The following is a 24,197-nucleotide window of genomic DNA, read 5'->3' as shown; positions in this document are numbered from 1 at the left end:
TCTCTGACATTTAGTATTCTCTGACTTTTAAATTTCTGTCAGTTGAATGGCTTGTCTAATTGTGGTCTTAGTTTGCAGGTCTCTGATATTGAACATTTATTTATATATTTATTATTTCCTCTCTTGAAAATTGCATTTTCACATCCTTTACCTATTGGATTATTTGTAGTTTCCTCATTGACTCCTAGGAGTTCTTTATATATTCTTGATAGTAATCCTTTTGGTTGTGTTTCCCAGCTTTAAAAATCTGTCTTTCAGGTATCTTTTGATGAATAACAGTTTTTAATTTGAATATAATCATATTTATTAATTTTAATAATCAATATCTGTATCGAATATAAGAGCTATTTCCTAAGTAAAGATTTAAAAGAAGTTCACCTGTATTTTCACTAAGTTTTGAAGTTGCCTTTTTTAATGTTATGAGAGGAAGGCTAGGGACCCTGTTTTCAGTTGGATGACCATTTTTCTCTGCGTCCAATTGCTGAATATTCCCTCCTTTCCTTATTATCTCACTACCATCTTTGTGCAGCTATGCTTTGATTTGTTTCTGGCCTCTCTTTATACTCTATTAGTCAGTATATTTACTCTTATGCCAGTACCAGGTTTTCCCAATTGCTTGCTTTGTAAGAACACCTGGTATCCTGTTAAAAGTCTCCTTTTCTGTTTTTCTTCCTTAGAAGCTGTGGCAGGCAGCTTCTAAGATGGCTTTTTGTAATCCAGCCTTCTGATGGTCACACTTGTGTAATTCCCTTCCCTGGAGTTTGGGCTGGAATCAGTGACTTGCTTTTTTGTTGGGGAATGGGTGTTGTGCACTGAGCAGCTTGTGGGATCTTAGTTCCCCAACCACGATCAAACCCAGGTCCTCGGCAGTGAAAGCATAGAGTCCTAACCCTTGGAGCACCAGGGAATTCCCAGTGACTTAATGTTAATAAATAAAACTTGGCAAAAATGATGAGATGTTACTTCTAAGATCAGATTATAGAAGATGTAAGGCTATTTGGAGTCTTTTGTGTTTCCATACAAATTTGAAAATTTTTTGTTCTAGTTCTGTGAAAAGTTGTTGTTGTTCAGTTGCTGAGTCATATCCAATTTTTGTGACCCCGTGGACTACAGCTTGCCAGGCCCCCTGTCCTTCACTATCCCCCAGAGTTTATTCAGACTTATTTCTATTGAGTTGGTGATGCTATCTAACCATCTCAGCTTCTGCCGCCCCCTTCTTTTGCTTTCACTCTTGGCCAGCATCAGGATCTTTTCCAATGTAAAAAATACTCTTGATAATCTGATAGAGATTGCACTAAATCTATAAATTGCCTTGGATCATATGGTCATTTTAATAGTATTGATTTTTCCTATCCAAGGACATGGTATATTTTTCTTTCTGTCTGTGTCATTTTCGATTTCTTTCATCAGTGTCTTATAGTTTTCAGAGTACAGGTCTTTTGCCTCCTTAGGTAGGTAGGTTTATCCCTTGGTATTCTATTCTTTTTGATGCAATGGTAAATCTTGAGAAAGAAAAATGGAGCGATTCTTGAGTAAATCTTGTGAAATGGAGTAAATCTTAAAAAAGAAGAATGGAGCTGGAGGAATCATGTTCCATGACTTCAGAATATACTACAAAGCTATAGAAATCAAAACAGTATGGTAGTGGCACAAAAGCAGACATGTAGATCAATGGAACAGAGTAGAGAGCCTAGAAATAAACCCACACACTTATGGTCAATTAATCTGCCAAAAAGAAGGCAAGAATATACAATGGAGGAAAGATAATCTCTTTATTAAGTAGTGTTGGGAAAACTGGACAGCTGTATCTATTAATAAAAGAAAGAAATTAGAACATTCTCTAACACTATATACAAAAATAAATTTAAGATGAATTAAAGACCTATGTGTATTATAAAACTCCCAGAAGAAATACATACAGGCCATAATAAATCACAGCACTAGTTTTTGGATCTGTCTCATAGGGTAATGGAAACAAAGGCAAAAATAAGTAAATGGGACCTAATTAAACTTAACTTTTACATAGCAAAGGAAACCATAAACAAAATGAAAAGACAGCCTATGGAATAAGAGAAAATATTTGTAAGTGTTCAACTGACAAGAGCATATCTATCTATGTGTGTGTGTGTGTATATACACACATATATACATGTGTGTCCAGTCTCTTCAGTCATGTCTGACTCTTTGCAACCCAAAGACTTGAGCCCGCCAGGCTCATCTGTCTGTGGGATTCTCCAGGCAAGAATACTGGAGTGAGTTGCCATGCCCTCGTCCAGGGGATCTTCCCGACCCAGGAACTGAATGCAGTTTCTCCTGTGTCTCCTGCATTGCAGGTGGATTCTTTACCACTGAGCCACTGGGAAAGCCTAACACGCACGCACGCACACACACACACACACACACACACACACACACACACATGCTGTATACCTGAAACATTGTAAATCAATGATACTTTGGGGAAAAAAAACAGTGGCTTCTCTTGGGCACTCTCTCTCTGACTTGTTTGTTCTGAGGTAAGCCAGCTGTGCTGTGAACTGTCCTAGAGAAGGGCTGAACATTGAGGAGTGAAAGTAACGAGTAATGGAGCCAAGTTTCTTGCGAGATGGGGAGGGGAGGATTCAGGAGACAAGTTAAAGAGATTAATCCTGAGCTGGAAGAGGAGCACCTGAACCTCTGAGGCTATGGGGCAGGTAGAAAGGACAGATAAAGACATAGGTGTATTTGAGTGGGTATATAAGTAGGGAAGAGGGCTTGGAGCTGTTGTTCAGTCACTGAGTCATGTCCAACTCTTTGTGACCCTATGAACTGCAGCATGCCAGGCTCCTCTGTCCTCCAGTATCTCCCAGAGTTTGCTCAGATTCATGTCCATTGAGTCAGTGATGCTATCTAACCATCTCATCCTCTGCTGCCCTCTTCTCCTTTGCCTTCAGTTTTTCTCGGCGTCAGGGTCTTTTCTAGTAAGTCAGCTCTTCGCATCATGTGGCCAAAGTACTGGAGCTTCAGCTTTAGCATCAGTCCTTCCAGTGAATATTCAGGGTTGGTTTTCTTTAGGATTGATTGGTTTGATCTCTTTGCAGTCCAGGGGATTCTCAAGAGTCCAGAATCATAATTCGAAAGGGAAGAAGGCAGAGCACCTTAAATTCCAACATGAAGCACTTTGATGAATATCTGCTTTTTTCCTAATTCTCTATGAATGCATAGAGAATTAATACATATTGATTTAGGAGAAAGACCGTGGACTAAAGCCAGAAGACCTGGATTCTGGTCTTGGTGCAGATTTTTGTTTGATGATTGGAGACACACAATTCTTGAGTTTCACTTTGTCTTTTATTGAAGGTTACAAGTTATCAGTAGATAATATATGAGATCCCTTCCAAATCAAAGCTACCATAATTGGTTATTTTTTTCATTGTGTGTATTCCATAAAATTATATTAAGCTAATTTTTAGATTTCTATTAAATATTTTTGATATGTGTGATTTGTTATGAGAATTATCTTTTGATATTTCAGGCTATTTATACTATTCTTTGAGAGGCTTCTTACTGTGAGATTTTTCTGTGTGTTTTGAGAATCAGTACACAACAATTTAACTAGCTTTATTTCCAATAATGCTTCTATCTAAGAGACATAATAATTCACTCCTTCAGATTCTCCCTTTGTGTCTTTAAATTGCTGTAACAATGTCATCCTAGCTAGTATTATTGTTATATTATTTATTTGGACAAGGAACTATCATTTAGAATTAACATATATTTAATCCTAAAAAAGAAAATGAATATAGTCTGTTTGAATCAAAATCATTTCATAAATCTAGAACTATAAATTTGCCTGATTAATTTCTAGTTTTTCCCTAATTGTGATTATTGCTTTTCTAGCTTTTTAAGCTTGTTTTCTTCTTTAAGTAGAATTAGTTGGAAGGTTAAATTAGTAATCCATTTTTGCACTCTTGTGCAAATGAAGCAGAGAGCTTAGTCTGTGTGTCTTATTTTTATATAAATATTCATGATTATATTAGGCAGTGGAATGATAATATAGAAAATGGCACAAATGGGACCCAATACACATTGGATTTATTATGCCTTCTATGGCATAAAATGTTCTCAACTCAAAGAATGCAAATAACCTTTTAAGAAATAAAGATTTGTGTGTTTGATTTCATTCCTCAGTTTTTAACAGGAGTGATATTTTTAGGTAATAGGCAAACTTTAATCTATTTTTACTCCCATGTGTACTTTCTATATAAAATGTTACATATAGAACAGTAATGGTGCAGTTTCAGACATTTGTGGTTAATGTAGGAATTTTCCTTCATTAGTAACACAAAGAAAATTATTGACTTTGAATCTCTGGCCGCCTTGTATAGGGAGGAATTTCATTAAGTCCTAAAAGTATTTGGGTAGGAATTTATGAAGCTAACTCACCTTAAAAAAAATGCATTTTTTTTAAATTTAAGAGAATAAACAGCTCTTTATTTGATAATAAACCATCTATAAAAATAAATCACTGGGTTCACTTTAAAAATTATTATTGTCAGATAATATTGCTTGGACTTTTTAGTCTTTACCTAGCAAATATTTATTGACTGTTATGTCAGGAGGTGGTCTGTGTTAGAGATACTGTGCTGATCAAGACAGCCTATTTCTTTTTTGAGGCATAATTGATATGCAACATAGTATTAGCCTCAGGTGTACAACATAATGATTTGATATTTGCATATATTGCAAAATAATTACCACAATAAATCTAGTTAAGATTTGTCACTGTATATAATTAGAGTTTTTTTTTTTCTTGTGATATGAACCCTTAAGATCTACTTTCTTAGCCACTTTCAAATAATGCAGTATGGTATTATTAACTATAGTCACCATGCTGTACACTGCATACCCATGACTTATTTATTTTACAACTGAACGTTTATACTTTTTAACTCTTTTCACCTGTTTTACCCACTGCCTCTGGCAACCTCCGATCTGTTTTCTGTGTCTATGAACTTGGGTGTGGGTGTGCAATTCCGCATATGCATGTGACCATATGGTATTTAAGACCTTCTCTTGAAAGTAATGTTCTAGCTCTAATTGTTGGCTTGGAAAATAAATTTTATTTCATTTTTTGGTAATTGTTAGATGAGATCTAGGAAAAAAAGTTGTCCTTTGTTCAGAAGTTTAATTAACAGTAATTTGGGACCACCTCCACTTAATTTATTGTTAGGTAATTGAATAACAGGTCTTCCCTATTGGCTCAGTGTTAAAGAATCCACCTGCAATGCAAGAGACATGGGTTTGATCCCTGGGTCAGGAAGATCCCCTGGAGAAGGAAATAGCAACCCTCTCCAGTACTTTTGCCTGGGAAATCCCATCGACAGAGGAGCCTGGTGGCCTGCAGTCCATGAGGTCACAAAAGAATCAGACACAACTTAGCAACTAAACGGCAACAACAAATTGAAAAACAGGAGTAGTGGAGTACTGATCAACACTTTACTTAAGGTTGTATCAGGACCCAGAAGGATGTGAAAAGCCTCCTGAAAGTGCAAGAGACCATGTGTTAGCAAGACAAGTGGAAGTAGTGACTGCCTACCTATTATGGAATCTGGTTCAGAGTAGGTGCTTAATGGCATGGGCTAAGGCCGTTAATGAACAAATGAATGTCTAGAACTCATGGGAAAAGAGGGATGGGTGGGAAACGAGGGAGGAAGTGTTACATACATCTTCAAGGACATCACTGTTTATACTTTTTGCTGTTACAAATTATACTGTAATGAATATCCATGGAAGTATATCCTAGTTCTCATGTATGAGAGTCTCTCTAAGGTAGAAATCTGGAGGTGAAATGGCTGGGACATACAGCATTTACATCTTCTTCTTTACTGCTTATTAGTAATCTGCTCTCCAGAAGGTTATCAGTGCATAGTCCCACTGACAATATAGAAGTTTCCATAGACTAGGAGAAGAGATTTACTGATGTATAGCTGACAAAGATTCAATCAGAATATGTAAATAACTTGTGTGACTCGAGGGAAAAAGCAATCCAGATGAAAAATATGGGCAAAGAATATGAACAGCAGTTCACAGAAGAGGAATTAATCAGGGAAATACAGATGTAAGATGTGCTTGTTCATGTTTTAGCTTAATGATGCAGAAGCTTTTCAGACAGTTTATGATGTTAAATTTGACAGAAGGTAGATCTGGGAGGATGTTTGAACAGGCCTACAGCTAGCTCATGACTGACTTGCTTTGGAGCGAATTAGAAAAAAGGGACTCCCTTGGACATACAGAAAAAGTCTTCACCAGGATTCAGGTTTGGCCAGCTCCATCAACCAGATTTCAGACACCCTTGTACCTGGCACCTTTGTGCAAGGCACAGTCTGTACAATATACATGATTCCCTACCCCCGAAGCATGTCTGTTGAGTCCTAGGTTTCCAGAAGGAGCTCTTAAAAATTGCTGCTATGTGGATGGTGTTGTGGAAGGACTTTATGCAGGGGAATGATGCAGTAGCTTATTCCATGTGGTTATAAGAATATTTTGCATTGGTAGAGAATGTTACAGAATTTCAGAGAACCTTCACTTGTTTCATTAGCTCTAGAACCCTTAGTGGTATAGAGTTCTTCTTTTATCCAAATTTCATATATAAAAAGCTGAGATTAAAAAGATGTTTTTATTTATGCTCTACTGTTTCCAAAGATAATAAAGGATTCAATGAGTTGCACCAGGATCTCCTAGTAGATAACAAAGTCTCATAGCTATCATTCTTCTTACTTTGCTGGTGACTTTAAAATCTTTTATTGGAGAATAAAACCAGATACAGAAAGCAGCACAGTATAAATGCATGGGCTGAGTTACAAAGAGAACATTTTGACCACTTGTAACCACCACCTAGTCAAGAAATAAAACCTTTCCAGCCATCTCAGAACTCCTTCAGTGTGCCCTGTCCTAAGCATAACCTTTGCCTTTCGCATTATTCTTACTTTTAGGATAATAACTTTTATTTTGGTATACTACTGTATGGTGTACTCGTGGTGCATTTTAATGTTTCCCTGTCCTCTGTATTTTCTGCAAATTGGCAGCTGGAATCAGGGCTTTGATTATTGTCATATTAATAAGACCACTATAGCTGGTGGTCTGTTCTTTTATCAGGAGGCATGTAATGCCCTTTTATTTTTTTATATACATTTTAAAATCAATTTCTACAAATAAAGCAGTTCCTTATTTGTATCTCATAAATTTTGCCCATTAAAAAATGGTTTTGGTTATATCCTGTAAAACTCTGTTAATCTGCAGTAGAGATCAACAAGCTATCCATAAAGCTCTAGATAGTAAATATTTTGAGATTTGCTGGCTGTTTGGTCTCTGTTGCAACTCCTTAGCTCTGTCACGTTAGGGGGAAGGCAGCCCTAGACAAATATATAAACAGATGGGTGTGGCTGTGTTCTTATAACTTTATTTAGAATAACAGAGGGCATCCAGATTGATCCATAGACTAGTGGTTTACCAACTCCTAATGTGTGGGTTCTGCCTCTGTCCTCTTTTCTCACAATTCTTCTGTTAAAGAACCTAGGCTGTTTGACATACATACTCTCCCATAGTATGGGTTTGTCGATTACTCACTCATGGTGCATTTCAGCATGTTTCCCTGTCCTCTGTATTTTCTGCAAATTGGCAGCTGAAACCAGCAGCTTGGTTAGATGCAATTGGATCCCATTAGTAAGACTCTAGCTGGCAGTCCATTCTTTCATCAGGAGACATGTAATGTCTGGTTTCCTCTCTGTGTGATCTTAGTAGCTACTGATGTTTAATGCCTAGCTGTGACTGGTGGTTTTAGCCTGTGTTTTAACTTTTATTTAACCTTTGTTGTTGTCCTGACCCATGATTCTAGCCCACTTTCCTTGACCTGCAGTATAGATATACTAGAGCTTTAGTTTATACATTGTTCCCAGGGCCTCTTTGTATTGACTCCTCACTTTGACTCTCACCCAGGAAAGCATAGTAGAATGTGAGTAGGTGAGAATGGCGATATATTATGGGGAATATTAATTTTACATTAAAATATAGCCTGCCAACTTTAAAGCTTTGTTGTTAGAAATAAATTACCACACACTTGTACAATCAACCTGAGCACACCAGCTGTAAATCATTATCCTAGACTGTGTTGCTTAGCTGCTTGATTGTGGTGTTTTTTTTCTTGTAAATGTTCTGTATCTTCACAAACTTAAAATGGCATTTTTATTACTAGGGAATTTGGGTAGTATACAAAGCCCAGGAGCCGGAGGAGTTGGCAGTTGCCCTGGGTACAATTACATGTTATCCATAAAGGGTACAATGTAGCCAAGGCTTGTTAGCTGTTGCCTTTACTGAAGTCCCAAGTTTTAAAATCTGTTGTTTGTAATACTGGACCACACTCTGTTCATAGTTAATTAAACTTAATTAAGAACTATTTCCCCAGTGATAATAATCTCACCGTAGTCCTTAAAACTATGGTAGTAACTATCTTGCAGCTTGACTACTGAGTGAGAGAGTGGCATATATATTTGAAAAGCTTATTCTTTCCATTATTTATTTTATGGTGTATATGTTTTGGTTGGCCAAAAAGTTAATTCAGGTTTTTTCAATAACATTTAATGGAAAGCCCCCATTGAACTTTTTGGCCAACCAAATTATTTGGTGACTCCTTAAAAGGTAACAGTTCTAGGCAACATATAATGTTATATCTGTCAGTTTCTCAGAATGCCCAGACAGTTTTTGTTTCCATTTCCTACTCATTTTCCCAGAGTTGGCCCCTGTTGGTTTTGTGTATGTAGTTTCTGGCAAGAATACAGACAGATTCCATCACAGACCAAATGTGTGTTTGAATAGCAGTGAGTTAATGCAGTGCTTTGAGCAAAAGTACAGTCTGTGCTCATTGTTTTCTCTAAAGCAATTAATACATAAAATTTGTGTGTGTGTCCCCAGTCCTGTCCAATTCTTTGTGGCCCCGTGGACCACAGGTTCCTCTGTCCATGGAATTTTCCAGTCAAGAATACTGGAGTGGGTTGCCATTTCCTACTCTAGGGTATCTTCCCAACCCAGGGATAGAACATGCGTTTCTTTCTCTTTTTTCCCCCCAAACTTTAAGCTTTTTATTTTGTATTGGAGTATAGCCAATTAACAATGCTGTGGTAGTTTCAGATGAACAGGAAAGGCACTCAGCCGTACATATACATGTATCCATTCTCCCCCAGTCATGACTCTCATCCAGGCTGGCACATAACATTAAGTAGAGTTCCATGTGCTATACAATATTGGGCTTTCCTGGTGGCTCAGGTGGTAAAGAATCCGCCTGCAATGCGGAAGACCTGGGTTCGCTCCCTGGGTCAGGAAGATCCCCTGGAGGGGGCATGGCAACCCACTCCAGTATTCTTGCCATCCTGACATTGATATTTGTTGAATGTCCCTAAATGAATGAAGTCTATTACAACAAAATTAAGGTAGTTTTATAGTCTTCTGTAATAGTACTAGTATTATGGGTAGTTGTATATGGGAAAATACTTCCTTAAGAAACTTAGACAAGGACCCATAGCAAATTGTGAGGGGAAAAAAATATTTTTGTGTTTTTTTAGCTGTCAGTTTTATTTTTCCTGGTAGTACTTACGTCATCTTCCAATTTCCATATCAATTTAGTTTCTTCAGTAAAACATGAGAGATGTGCTGAAAATTCAAACCCCATTTGCCATATTTTAACCTTATCTGTTTATATATATATGTTTTTTAAATAAGCCAAGCAGAGAATTTTTTTTAAATAGCCAAGCAGAGTGTTTTTTACAATTATGAGATCCAGGGGCAGTTCTCTTTTGTTACAAAGGGCTGTATAGTTCCTTGCTTAGTAATACCAATGCATCATTCATCCTTTTAAACCTGACTAAATTATAAATGACTCTCTTGTCTCAGTGCCAGGGAAGGATAGTGGATAGCTTATGTGAGGATGGAACCTCTCTGATGACCGTTTTATCCCTCCACTTCCGCAAATTAGTGGCGTTTCTTTTGATGTTTGGTGATTGATAACCTCTCTAAAATGGGTACCTTCTACCAGCTTATCTGAAAGGCAGTTTTTCCAAATGTTCTCTTTCTTAGCATCTTCCTGTCTGAACATCACTCTGGAAATTTAGAAAAAAAAAAGCCTTTAACATTTCATATACCAGATTGGTCATCTGCTAGTTCAGCAGCCATAAGGCTAAAAGTCTAATAACTTTTGTCATTTGATTTGATCAGAACTCTTTTGGCGAGATCTTTATATAGTTTATGCTTTAAGAGAAGTGAAAAAATTCATTACACATAGAAATGAGTGTCAGAGCCAAAGTTAGACTAGAAATCCTGTGCATTTTAATCTGATGCTCAGCTTATTAAACCATATCAACCTGTTTCCTGCAATGTTGTTGTCAAGGTTTTCAGTGTTTCAAAAGAATACATTCTTCCTAACTGCAGTTCTTTTTACTTTGTCGGAGTTAATGTAGCTTTTAAATATCGTTTTTAAGGCCTGTAAAGAGTAATTTTTCTTTTTTAAAAGACATAATTATTTTAAAAATATTTTATTAGCTGTTTATGTGTTCTCACAGCAGTAACCCAAATAATAAAAATGGACCAGTTGTTTATTTTTAAATTCATTGTACCCAGTGTTTTTTTGAGGAAAGAGGAAAAAACCCATATTTTAAAACAAAGATGTGTAGGAAAAATTAAAATTTTATTTATTCTTCTTATACTAAAATAGTATAACTTTCAGTAAAAAATTTTATGAATATCCATAATTATATGTTCTCTTGAAGCATTAAATATGAATATAAATGAATTTTAATGGAATTATAGACCATCTAGAGTCAAAGAAGCATCTTTTTGAGGGGTTGCGTATTGCTGCCTCATATTTTAGGTTGCTTGTTCATTTATTAGGCATCTGTTGTGTGCTGGGTTACCTTTTTGGTTTGTTTATGATTTCCTTTGCTGTGGAAAAACTTTAGAGAATTAGCCTGTGGTTACCAGAGGGGAAGTGTTGTGAGGCGGGATGGTCAGGGAGTTTGGGATTGACATGTACATACTGCTATACTTGGAATATAGCAATTGGATAACCAACAAGGACCTACTGTAAGCATGGGAAACTCTGCTTGATATTATGTAACAACCTAAATGGAAAAAGAATTTGAAAAAGAATCAGTTCAGTTCAGTCGCTCAGTTGTGTCCCACTCTTTGCGACCCCATAAATCGCAGCACGCCAGGCCTCCCTGTCCATCACCAACTCCTGGAGTTCACTCAAACTCACGTCCATCGAGTCAGTGATGCCATCCAGCCATCTCATCCTCTGTCATCCCCTTGTCCGCCTGCCCCCAACTCCCCCCAGCATCAGAGTCTTTTCCAATGAGTCAACTCTTCCCGTGAGGTGGCCAAAGTATTGAAGTTTCAGCTTTAGCATCATTCCTTCCAAAGAAATCCCAGGGCTGATCTTCAGAATGGACTGGTTGGATCTCCTTGCAGTCCAAGGGACTCTCAGGAGTCTTCTCCAACACCACAGTTCAAAAGCATCAATTCTTCAGCGCTCAGCCTTCTTCACAGTCCAATTCTCACATCCATACATGACCACTGGAAAAACCATAGCCTCGACTAGACGGACCTTTTTTGGCAAAGTAATGTCTCTGCTTTTGAATATGCTGTCTAGGTTGGTCATAACTTTCCTTCCAAGGAGTAAGCTAATTTCATGGCTGCAGTCACCGTCTGCAGTGATTTTGGAGCCCAGAAAAATAAAGTCTGACACTGTTTCCACTGTTTCCCCATCTATTTCCCATGAAGTGATGGGACCAGATGCCATGATCTTTGTTTTCTGAATGTTGAGCTTTAAGCCAACTTTTTCACTCTCCACTTTCACCTTCATCAAGAGGCTTTGTAGTTCCTCTTCACTTTCTGCCAGAAGGGTGGTGTCATCTGCATATCTGAGGTTATTGATATTTCTCCCGGCAATCTTGATTCCAGCCTGTGCTTCTTCCAGCCCAGCATTTCTCATGATGTACTCTGCATAGAAGTTAAATAAGCAGGATGACAATATACAGCCTTGACGTACTCCTTTTCCTATTTGGAACCAGTCTGTTGTTCTATGTCCAGTTCTAACTGTTGCTTCCTGACCTGCATACAGATTTCTCAAGAGGCAGGTCAGGTGGTCTGGTATTCCCATCTCTTTCAGAATTTTCCACAGTTTATTGTGCTCCACACAGTCAAAGGCTTTGGCATAGTCAATAAAGCAGAAATAGATGTTTTTCTGGAACTCTCTTGCTTTTTCAAAGATCCAGCGGATGTTGGCAATTTGATCTCTGGTTCCTCTGCCTTTTCTAAAACCAGCTTGAACATCAGGAAGTTCACGGTTCACATATTGCTGAAGTAGAATAGATGCATGTTAAAAAAAAAAAAAACTCTTTATTTGCCTTCTTTCATTAATGGCAACACTATGCATTCTGAAGCTCAGGCCAGAAACCTTGCAGATAGTTATCGCTTTGTATCTGTCTGTACTTTATCTTTTAGAACAATTTTAAATTTACAGAAAACTTGAATGGATAGTACAGAGGTTTCCCACTGAAGTTTCAGTCCAGCACAGTGTTTATTAGTTATTATTGTCTTGCTTTAGTATGGTACATTTGTTATAATTAATGAACCAATATTGGTAAAGGCTATGGTTTTTCCTGTGGTCATGTATGGATGTGAGAGTTGGACTGTGAAGAAGGCTGAGAGCTGAAGAATTGATGCTTTTGAACTGTGGTGTTGGAGAAGACTCCTGAGAGTCCCTTGGACTGCAAGGAGATCCAACCAGTCCATTCTGAAGGAGATCAGCCCTAGGATTTCTTTGGAAGGAATGATGCTAAAGCTGAAACTCCAGTACTTTGGCCACCTCATGCGAAGAGTTGACTCATTGGAAAAGACTCTGATGCTGGGAGGTATTGGGGGCAGGCGGAGAAGGGGACGACAGAGGATGAGATGGCTGGATGGCATCACTGACTCCATGGACATGAGTCTGAGTGAACTCCAGGAGTTGGTGATGGACAAGGAGGCCTGGCGTGCTGCAATTCATGGGGTCGCAAAGAGTCGGACACGACTGAGCGACTGATCTGATCTGATCTGATCTGAAGGTCCATAGTTTTACAATAAGGTTCACTCTTTTTATTGTACAGGTCTACTGGTTTTAACAAATCATAATGTCACATATCCACCGTTATATACAATAGTTTTATTGCCCTAAAAATCCTGTGTGCTGCATATAGTCATCCCTTTGCCCCCACTCTGAACTGCTGGATGCCACTGAACTTTTAACTCTCTCTGTAGATTTGCCTTTTTCAGAATGGTGCATAGTTGAGAGTTTTGATTAGGATTGTGCTTAATTTATAGATCACAATGGAAGAATTGGCATCTTAATAATATTGAATCTTCCTATCCAAGGATATGGACTATTTCTCCATTTATTTAGATCTCCTGTGATTTCTTTCATCAGGGTTTTATAGTTTTCCTTAAACAGATCCTGTGTATATTTTTCTTAGTTTACACCTAAAGTATTTAACTTTTTGGGTACTAACGTAAATGGCATTGTGTTTTTCATTTGAAATTCCACTTGTTCATTGCTGGTATATAGGAAAGCAACTGACTTTCATATGTTAACCTTGCTATATAATCTCTGATTAGTTTTAATCCACCCAGTTCTCAGACCTCCAAATTAATTTGTTAACAAATTCTGTCACTTCTCCCTTAGAAGTTTATCTAAAATCTGACCATCTCTCACCTCTTTTGCTATACCATATCACGCTGGTGCAAGCTACTAATGTCTCACCCTCGGTACTGTTGCAACCTACGAAGTGGCCCTCTTTTATTACCACATTTATTGCTACCCAGGGTATTATGTATTATTTACTTTCTTCTTTCTCCCACTTCCTTGATGGAAACAGGAACATTGTTCTGTTCATTGCTATTAATACTTCCCCTGTGCCTAACCTAGTACCTGATATCTGGTGTTAGATAGGTATTTGTTGGCTGAGTGAGGGAGATGACTCAATTTCTGCAAAAGAAAGTTGCTGAATAATATCTTTTCTATAGAACTAGAGTGTCTACAAAATTCATCTGTTGGCAAGATTTTCCCACACTTTACACGGTATCTGAAACTGTCTACATCTGAGGAGAGAACAGTCACGGATCTGGAGAGTCCCTCTGCTGATGCTATGAATAGGCTCCTTACCTTTTAGTTAAATTGTTTTTCATCCATATCTTCACCGCTCAACACGCCCTTCTTTTGCCTAAGTGCCTTGGAAGAAGGACTTATAGTAATGGTGGAGTAAAGGGTTAATAGAACTAACAGTTCCTCCTTTAGAACATTTTTAAAGATGTTCTTGGTTATAAGATTTAATTCTGAAGTGCTACATATTTTTTGAAGGATACTCCATTATCATTTCCCTGTAAAAAATGTTTCTTCTCTCCAAAAGTATATACTCTTTATTACAAATTCATTAAGTGATCATTATTTTATATGAGGCCTGAAGTCTGGTAACTCGTGAAGTGGCTTCTGGCGTTTCTCTGCCTGCATATCAGGATGTGTGTCCTCATTCGACCTCTGCTGGAAATCTGCTGGTGAAACCACCCATTCTGGCAGCTTCTTTCAACTAGCATAGCATTTTTTTTTCCCTCTTACCCTCAAGGAAAAAACAAAAAACAAACTTGCAATTTATTTTAGCAGAATGACTTCCCACTGGGGCAAATAGCCACACAGGCACTTAATTGTTGAGTAAACCCCCCTGAGACTGTAGCTGCCTTGATTTTTTATGAGGAAGGCATTGGCATGGTCCCTTAGCGGGTGGTCTGTTATTCTTGAAACTTTGAGGATTGAGCCTGTGGATGAGTAAGGCCCCGTGGGCACCAATTTAATCTTGCATTGTGTTTCAGAGTTGCATTATGGTGTGTCCTTTCAATATATCATAATGAGGCAGATCAGGGAGTTAATGTCTTTTATCAATGTAACTAAAGCATGTATCAATTTGGCCACATTGAAGAGGACTGAAGAACTTATTGCCTTCTGTGGGGTGAAATTAATAATTTTAACCCATGATGCATTAAGATTGAAGTTAAAATTAATGTTGTCTTCAACTTTTTTGCCCTTTGTGCAAATCTCCAGAGATTACTTCGTCTCTATTGTAGGGTTCTTAACCAAAAAAACTATATATATATATATATATATATATATATGCTAAGATTTATCAAAAGAATTTAAATAGCTTGGAGAAATGGCAGTAGCCAAATAATGTTCTCTGTGTGTTTGCCTCAGATACATTCTCAAGTTAACTTTGTTAAACTTCAGAATCACTGTTTTCAGTATGCTGAGCTCCTCTCTAAACAGTTATAAGAAAGAAAAACCTGTTACAAACATCAAATTCTGTTATTGTTGATCAACAACTGTGATACTGATTTGTCTCTTTCTTAGGTGGGATTTTTCCCTTAAAATGTAATGAACTCAAAAACCTGAAGATCTTATTGTTAATACATAGATTATGTTTTACATATGTGAATTTCTATCAGATATGAACTATAAAGAGTTTTATTATCTAAATTATTATTTTAGATCTGTCTGATGTAACATCTCTACAATATCTTTCCAAAGAACTGAGCTTTTAAAAAATATGCATATAAGGAGTCTTTGTTCTGTGGTTTCTAAATTAAGATTTCAAACTATGAGCTTGTTAGAGGTTAAATGAGACTATAGTATTTTAGTGATGCTTCATTATCCTCAGCATCTTTACAATCATGTATGATTTTTAAAATAGAACTTTGAAACCTGTTGTTGGTGTCATATTGAGAAAGCACAGTCTATTGACTCAAAGGCAAAGTAAACATCTTTAGGAGTTTATTAGTACCCCATAAAGGGAACAAAAACACAGATCTCAAATAGACAAAGATGATGGCATTACCTTAAACATGAGTTAAAAATTGCCATTGACTAAAAGAGATCCTGAACAAGAATCTTTGTGAGACTTCCCAAGAGTGCTTTGAGTAACAGAGGCAGAGAAATGATTTAATTCTGTTATTACTGAGAAAATTCATTGGTAATCCGCACCGCCCCCCCCCCCTGCTTCCATGGAGGATAGACAGAGCTGTGAGATGGGAACTTCCATTTCATTTTTGACAGTGATTCCCCTCAACTCTGAAGACAATACCCCCTTTACAACTCTGAGCTAATTTTCAAATGTGAGGGTTTCCCACATGGGTGTTTTGAGTAAGTCTGAAAATGTTTTGCTATTTATATCAAAGAACTCTGGAAACAAATATGAATGAGATGGAAATTTCTATCCTAAATTTCAGTATTTGAGCTAGAATTCCCACGCAGTTTACATTAGGGGAAAAAATCACATGCATGCACACACACATACACATACACCTTTTTGATTTAAATCATGTTATATTGGGAGAAAAAGAAAATAGGTAAAAGTTGTCTTAAGTTGTTTTTTTTTTTTTCCCTTCCATCTGTGTCCCATCTTCGTCATACCCTGCTTAGGGATATTTAAAGAAACTTATTTGTAAGTTATGTATATTGCTGTGGCTTCAGAGTATTACTCTCCATCAGTGCTGTGTAATAACACTACTGATTAGTATTTATGGTTGTTTCATTTAAATATCTCTTTATAAAGTAAACCTCTGATATGAGCAGTAAGCTAGCTAATTGTCATACCATTCAACATAGGTGGAGATTGTTTTTTAAGAGGAAGGTAGTGATTATCATATTACGTCCCAGTTTTCAAAGAAGGAAATCTGGTATAGATAGTTGATAAAAATACTGTATTCAGTGACTACCAGTCAATTTGTAAAGCCTTTTCATGTATGCCACCCCATTGATTATTACAGTAATCCTATTTGTAGACATCGAGGTATACTATCTTCAGATTATAGCACTATTTGTTAAAAAGACTTTCTTCATTGAATTGCCTTTGTACCTTTGTCACAAATCAACAGATCAGACTTATAGCGTATTAAGAAGTAATACAGATTATAATATTAACACAAAGGATGGGGCTGTAAAGAAGCAAGGAAATGACATCAGAGAGCAACTTGAAGAAATATTAATACCAGAAATATTAAATATGTAGGTTAATATATTTTGTTTCCTTTTTCCTCATAACTTTTTAAAAGATATAAGATTGTATAAAGTAATAATATAACATTGTACTGAGTTTATAGTATATAGGCATAATATGGAGAAGGCAATGGCACCCCACTCCAGTACTTTTGCCTGGAAAATCCCATGGATGGAGGAGCCTGGTAGGCTGCAGTCCATGGGGTCGCTAAGAGTCAGACATGACTGAGCGACTTCACTTTCACTTTTCACTTTCATGCTTTGGAGAAGGAAATGGCAACCCACTCCTGTGTTTTTGCCTGGAGAATCCCAGGGATGGGGGAGCCTGGTAGGCTGCCATCTATGGGGTTGCACAGAGTCGGACACGACTGAAGCGACTTAGCAGCAGCAGCGGGCATAATATATATGACAATAATAACACAAAGGAGGCAGAAAGGAATGAAATTATATTGGAGTTTCTATATTTGTTTTAGAATTGGATTAGAATTAATCTGAGTAAATTGTGATAAATTAAGGTGCATATAGTGTGATCTCTAGAACCACCACCAAGAAACTCAAAAAAATACAGCTGACCCTTGAACAATGCAGGGGTTAGGGATGCCAATCCTCTGCATAGTTGGAAATCTGAGTATAACTTTATAGTTGACCCTCTGTGTCTGCAGTTCTGTATCCACAGATTCAATAAACCAGGGATCATAGTACTATAGTATTGAATATATATTTATTGAAAAAAAAAATCCACAGATAAGTAGACCTGCACAGTTCAAATCTGTATTGTTCAGGGGTCAACTGTATAGTTAAAAAAAAAAAAAAAACCCACAAGGTAATCAAAGTAGTACTCTAGAAAATATCAATACAAAAGAAGGAGGTAAAGGAGGAACAGAGGGACAAAAAAAGACATGTGATATACAGAAAGTGAGAGTGAAAATCACTCAGTCGTGTCCAACTCTTTGTGACCGCGTGGACTATACAGTCCGTGGAATTCTCCAGGCCAGAGTACTGGAGTGGCTAGCTGTTCCTTTCTCCAGGGGATCTTCCCAACCCAGGGATTGAACCCAGGTCTTCCTCACTGCAGGTGGATTCTTTACCAGCTGAGCCACCCAAAACAAATAGCAAAATAGCATATGTAAATCCAACAATATTAGTTTTATTTTAAATGTGAATGGATTAAACTTTCCAATCAAAGGACATAAATTATAAGACTGAATATAAAAACAAGATCCATCTACATACTCTCTGTAAGAGAGACATTTTACATTCAGAGACAATTTTTGGGAAAGTCTGAACTATTTCAATGGCACCCCACTCCAGTACTCTTGCCTGGAAAATCCCATGGATGGAGGAGCCTGGTGGGCTGCAGTCCATGGGGTCGCTAAGAGTCCGACACGACTGAGCGACTTCACTTTCACTTTTCACTTTCATGCATTGGAGAAGGAAATCGCAGCCCACTCCAGTGTTCTTGCCTGGAGAATCTCAGGGATGGGGGAGCCTGGTGGGCTGCCGTCTATGGGGTCGCACAGAGTCGGACACGACTGAAGCGACTTAGCAGCAGCAGCAGCTGTAGTCTAAATGTGTCCCCTGTGTTTCATATGGTGAAATCCTTAGCCCAGAAGATGATGGTATTAGGAGGTGAGATCTTTGGAGGTGCTTAAGCAATCAATGATGGTAGAACCCTCCTAAATGGAATTAGTGCCTTTAAAGAAGACCTCACAGAGATCTCTTATCCCTTTCACCATGTGAAGATGCAGTAAGAGGCTTCTGGCTGTGAACCAGGAAGAGGACCTCCACCTGAAAGAGATGATGCTGGTGCCTTGATCTTGGACTTTTCAACTTTCAGAACCCTGAGAAATAAACTTCTGTTGTGTATAAGCTGTGGTATTTTGTTATAGCAGCCTGAACAGAGTAAGATACACACTATTCTCTCCTCATTTTCTTTCTGTAATTTACACGTATGTTAGACTGATACTGCACTAAAGGCCTCTGATGTTTTATTTAAAGAAAAAAAAATGTTCTCCTTGTATTATACTTCAATTAAGTTTTTTGTGACCTGTTTTTAGGTTCATTAAATTCTTTCTTCTGTTGTGTCTAATCTGTCATTGAGCCTAGTCAATAATTGAGAAAATGTGTTTTTAGATTCTAGAATGTTCATTTTCTTTAGAATTTTCATTCTTTTGCTTAAATTTTTCATCTTATCATTCATTTTGTCTGTGTTTTTAATCAATACCATAATATTTATTGTAGTTATTTTAGAATCTTAAATCCAGCATCTAAGTTTTTCAACAGCCTTAGTTTTCTGATGGTCTTCTTGTATTGATTTTTTACTGTTGATTATTAGATATATTTTCCACCTTCTTCACATAGCTTTGAGTTTTTCATGGGATGCTGGCCATTGTGTATGAAGAAGAGACTGAGGTTGACAGACTGATGTGGATGCTACCTACCTGCCCCCCACCACTCTGCCCCCCAAAGAGCTCATCCTTTCCTCTCTTTGGCAGGTAGAGGCAGGGTCTTATTTATTCATTCAGATCAGAAGTCAAGAGGAATCGTGGCTGGGTTGCAGCTTTATAGTGTTCTGTTCTGGTTTCAAATGTCTTGAGAATGGAATCAGGCCTCTCTCTTCAGCAGAGCCTAGTGATTAGGGCTTGCCTGTCATTTTCTAGCCCCTTCCCCAGCTTTTCATGCTGCTGCTTAAACACAGCAGAAGTCCCATGAGTAAGAATTGGTGAACTGGAGGGACTAATGTCCCTCAAGATTCCAATCCACCACACCAGTTCAAGTGTGGCTTTTAGATGTTGTGCTGTTTTCTCCTTGTCCCAGTGAAGTCACTTTCATATGACTGGCTCACTCCTCCAGCCACAGTGACCAGACTTAGCAGTTGCCCTTGAGGGGTAGAAGTGGCTGTGTCTTGGTCTCTAGTTTACCCAGGAAGGGCTCATTTCTCATTGGAATTTAGCTCCTTTATACCCCTTTGTGTTTACCTCTCTTTTGTGGCATTAAAGAAAAATGGTATGTTTTTAAGCAAATGAGGTCTTTTCTCTTTATTATCATAGGAATGGTGGTCTTTTGAGATCTTCTATATCCTAATTAGAAGTGAAATCTCCTTCTGCTCTGACTTTTGAATATGTAATATTGAAAAAAAGGAACACTGCCTTGGTGATCATATCTTACAATTTTTATTCTTAACTTTTTCCATAGTGTAGAGTAGGGGTCAACAAACCTTTTCTTAAAGGATCAGGTAGTAAGTATGTTTGTCTTCATGGGCACAGTGGCAAAATCAAGGCTATTACGTAGGTACTTATATGACCATTCAAAATGTACCATTTGAAGATATAAAGATCATTCTTAGCTCATGGGCTATAGAAAAACAGGTGTCCAGAGTTTGCCAGGCCCTGGTGTAGAGACAAATGATAAAGCAATTTGAATGTTATGATGACACGTAAGAGACGTGGGTTTGAACCCTGGGTTGGAAAGATCCCCTGGAGGAGGGCATGGCAACCCACTCCAGTATTCTTGCCTGGAGGATCTCATGGACAGAGGTGCTTAACAGGCTATAGTCCATAGGGTCGCAGAGTCGGACACAACTGAAGCAACTTAGCATGCGTGCCCATTAAACAAAAAGCAAGCAAATGTCAGATATTTTGAAGAAATTACTACAGATACTTGGAAGCATTCTACTACATACTATTAACAATTTTTTTTCTTAGAACGCTCTGACACTCAAAATTGGTACAAGCCAGTGGAAACAGACACTTAGGTGTGTAAATAGGAGGTAGTGATTACAGTAATGAAAGTTTGCACAAGGTGTCTCTAGGATTGGGGAAAGAAGATGATGCTTTGCTGACTCTTGAAAAGGAATTAAGATTTTTTTTCAGGCAAAAATTTTATTTATCCAATAATACCAGCATTACCATGCTATTGAATTAACTCTCTCAAGGTCATCTTAGAAATGGTTTGACTATGAGGTTTGACAAACTTAGAAACTCATTCTCTCCTTATGTGATTATATACTTGTGAATATTAAATGATAGGTAGTAGGTAAGCAGCCTTTTGTATCTGTTTTAAGAAACCAGTTATCACTCTGTAACATATTATGCAGTGACTAAATGGTAGTTTAGCAAGAACAATTCAGTTTCAGCTTTCCCAGAGGTTTATTGCTGTTTTAAATCACTTTTAAAATCTTGTCTTCTCCACAGGTTTTTAAAAAAGTATTATAATTACTGTAAGAAGACTATTTCAAAGCAGAGACTTCTTTTTAGATGCTTTATAAATTAAAGAGCTGGTAGGATGGGTGAAGAGTCACCACAAGAATTTTTACTTAGAGTTGGCAGTAGAATTTAAGGGGACAAATTAGACTTTTGCTAAAGAGAGTATAGTGTTATTTATGTATTCAGTTGTAGCATGTTAATATGCTAGTAAATCTTTTTCCAATTCCAGAAAATTGGTTAGCTTAATGAAAAACACAACTGATCATTTTTTATTTGCCCTTTTAAGAAGTCTCCCCTGGAGTTTACATTTTCCTCAATTACTGAACACAGGTTTTGTTAGGTAGGTAATAAGGATTTTTAGTTCATGGTAAGCAAAAGCTAACAGTGCTTTGAAGATCTTGATATTGGATTTAGTAGACTATTTTCCACAGCAAGCAAACCAAAATCCTTCATAACATTGATACTTGACATATAATTTTATAAAAATATTTTTTCTCTCTGTATTTTTCTTTTTGCTTTTATTAAGTATCAGAATACATGAAAGCCACAGAAATATCTGTATTCATATCCAATAATTCTGATACTTGGAAAGACCCAGCAGAATTATTTAAAAAGAAACTACTACCTGCAGAAAGATGCTTATCACAGTTTATCTTTATTAGCACCATCTTCCTCACACACACAGAAAAGACCTGAAAGAACATTACAGCAATAGGGGAATGATTGGCTACATTGTGAATCAATAGAATATTATATAACCTTATAAAGATTGTAATTTTGAGCACCATGTAGAAATATGGGGAAATATGTATTATAATCTATTTAAAAAAAAAAACAAAACCCTGAATACCAGTTGTTTTGCTTTAAGATACCAAGTTGGAAACTTGGAAGATGAGTAATGAAAATTTTTGGCCAGTTTAGAAGCACTAAATGCTGTTAGTGTCCCTTTCTGAAGGTTCCCTAGATACAGTTTTGATTCTCTTAGGTTTAATGATTGGGAGAGATAAGTGAATACAAAAGAGGAGAACTGAAAATCAGTAGATAATGCTTATTTGTGGGATTTTCTGTATAAAAAGGTAACTTAAATGTTTATATTTGAGCCTTCAGACATTTCCTGAGTCAACGTTATGGATATAGTGTTATTGTGTACCTTGTCTCCAAGATTTTACAGTATTTGACCTTCTTATTAACTGAGTGACTGTGAATCCTAAACGTGATATGACTCTGTTTTCAGGATAAGGGAAATCTTGAAGGCATCGCGAAAATTGCAAGGTGATCCCGACTTGCCCACGTCATTTACTTTGGCCATAGTGGAGTCCGACTCTACCATAGTCTACTACAAACTCACTGATGGATTTATGCTGCCGGATCCTCAGGTCAGTTTGGAGGCGACTATCAGTAAAACAGTGAAAAAAGAAGAAAATTATGACATGATTTTAAGTGTGAATCAATGCATTCACAGAACCATTGCTTCTTTTGCAATATGAAAATTCAAGGGAAAAAGGACTTGATGTCTCATACCTCAGAAAACTAGCTATGTTCTGTTCAAAGTAACATGTTCTTAGTTGTTTTCACAAAAAATTATTTAACTTTCTCACTCTACAGAAAATTTTATAGTTTCCAAGAGTCCTTCGTGAAGTCATGACGCATTTAATTATTTGATGAGTAACTGGGGTGGAATATAAAGGCTTGTAATAGTTTTGACCAAAAGAACATTTAAGGAAATGTTAAATTGGTTGGCATTTTGACAGAAATTATTTAATACATAAATGTGTTTTATATGTTTCTTTACATACATTGTTAGCATAATTGAGATAATCACAATAAATATCTTTCAAGTTTTGCTTTAAGTTACATTATCTTTTGGGGAAAAGGTCCATCCTGATCTTTTTCCTTTTTTTATGTTGCAGAATATTTCCCTTAGAAGATGACACCTATACTTCCTGATGCTTACTTTGTTCACACAAGACTGGATTAAGAACCATCAGCCTGGTTCATCTTGTATCTCAGAGATAGTCAGGGCTGACTTAGCTGGTCCCATCCCAGAAGTTTTCTTTCTTGAAGAATAAAACTTTCCCGTATAGAAGAATTTATTTTGTTAAAAAAATAGATAGTTGCTCTAGAACTTTCTCACCTGGAGACAGTTTGATTATAGTCATATGCAAGTTTATGCCTATGGCATGTTCAGAAGAATAGGACATTCTTGAGACCACCATTTTTTTCCCTTACTCAACTCTCTCTGTGCCTTTTGGTCACTACAGCTAGTCTGCAGAAATGGAGAATTTACTTTAGCCTGCTTTTTCATCCCCAGTAGAATGTGTCCTTTTGATTGGTTTTCATGGTACAATTAATGTTAGTTCCTTCTTTGGTTAACTTTAAATCAAAATTTAAAATATGCTCATCCAGAGTATAAAATTGCATATCTAGATTAATAGGGACCAGAGAAGTGTTACCTACAAGAGCACTGGGCCTTTTTTTTTTTTTTCCCATTCTTACTACTGCCATCATATTGTATCAGAGCTAGACTGTTGTAGGAGAGATATTAATAGTAGCGGACAGTGTGAACCTTAAAAACATCTTTCTTCAGTAGACCTAGTTTTTCTACTTCTTCTTAATTAATTGTTGCAAAGAAAGGTATTTTAAAAGTTAAGGCAAGAGTCAGAAAAATTTTTCTGGAAAGTGCCAGAAAGGAACTATTTTAGGTTTTTCAGGCCATATAGATTTTCTCACAACTTCTCAACTATCCTGTTTGTAGAATAAAAATAACTGTAGATAGTATGTAAATGAATGGATATGCCTGTATTCCAATAAAACTTTATTTACAAATGTCTGGACATAGTTTGCCAACACCTGGTCTGGGGAAATAGTCAATAAACATACAAAGG

At 37.0% G+C, this 24,197-nt stretch overlaps 1 protein-coding gene across 1 annotated transcript in view; it reads left to right on the top strand.

Annotated features, from left to right (window-relative positions):
* TSEN15 (tRNA splicing endonuclease subunit 15) overlaps positions 1–23,797 on the top strand; it is a 28,932-nt gene extending 5,135 nt beyond the window's left edge. Inside the window, exons 4-5 of the mRNA XM_005893095.3 lie at positions 22,547–22,688; positions 23,223–23,797. Coding sequence (XP_005893157.2) covers positions 22,547–22,688; positions 23,223–23,243 — 163 coding nt within the window. The 3' untranslated portion in view covers positions 23,244–23,797. The remainder of the gene's footprint in view (positions 1–22,546; positions 22,689–23,222) is intronic.
* Positions 23,798–24,197: the final 400 nt, after the last annotated feature.

The sequence above is a fragment of the Bos mutus genome, chromosome 16 (assembly GCF_027580195.1).
Source record: "Bos mutus isolate GX-2022 chromosome 16, NWIPB_WYAK_1.1, whole genome shotgun sequence".
Classification (NCBI taxonomy): domain Eukaryota; kingdom Metazoa; phylum Chordata; class Mammalia; order Artiodactyla; family Bovidae; genus Bos; species Bos mutus.
The sequence above is the reverse complement of the archived record's forward strand: the minus strand, read 5'-3'. Positions and strand labels throughout refer to the sequence as shown.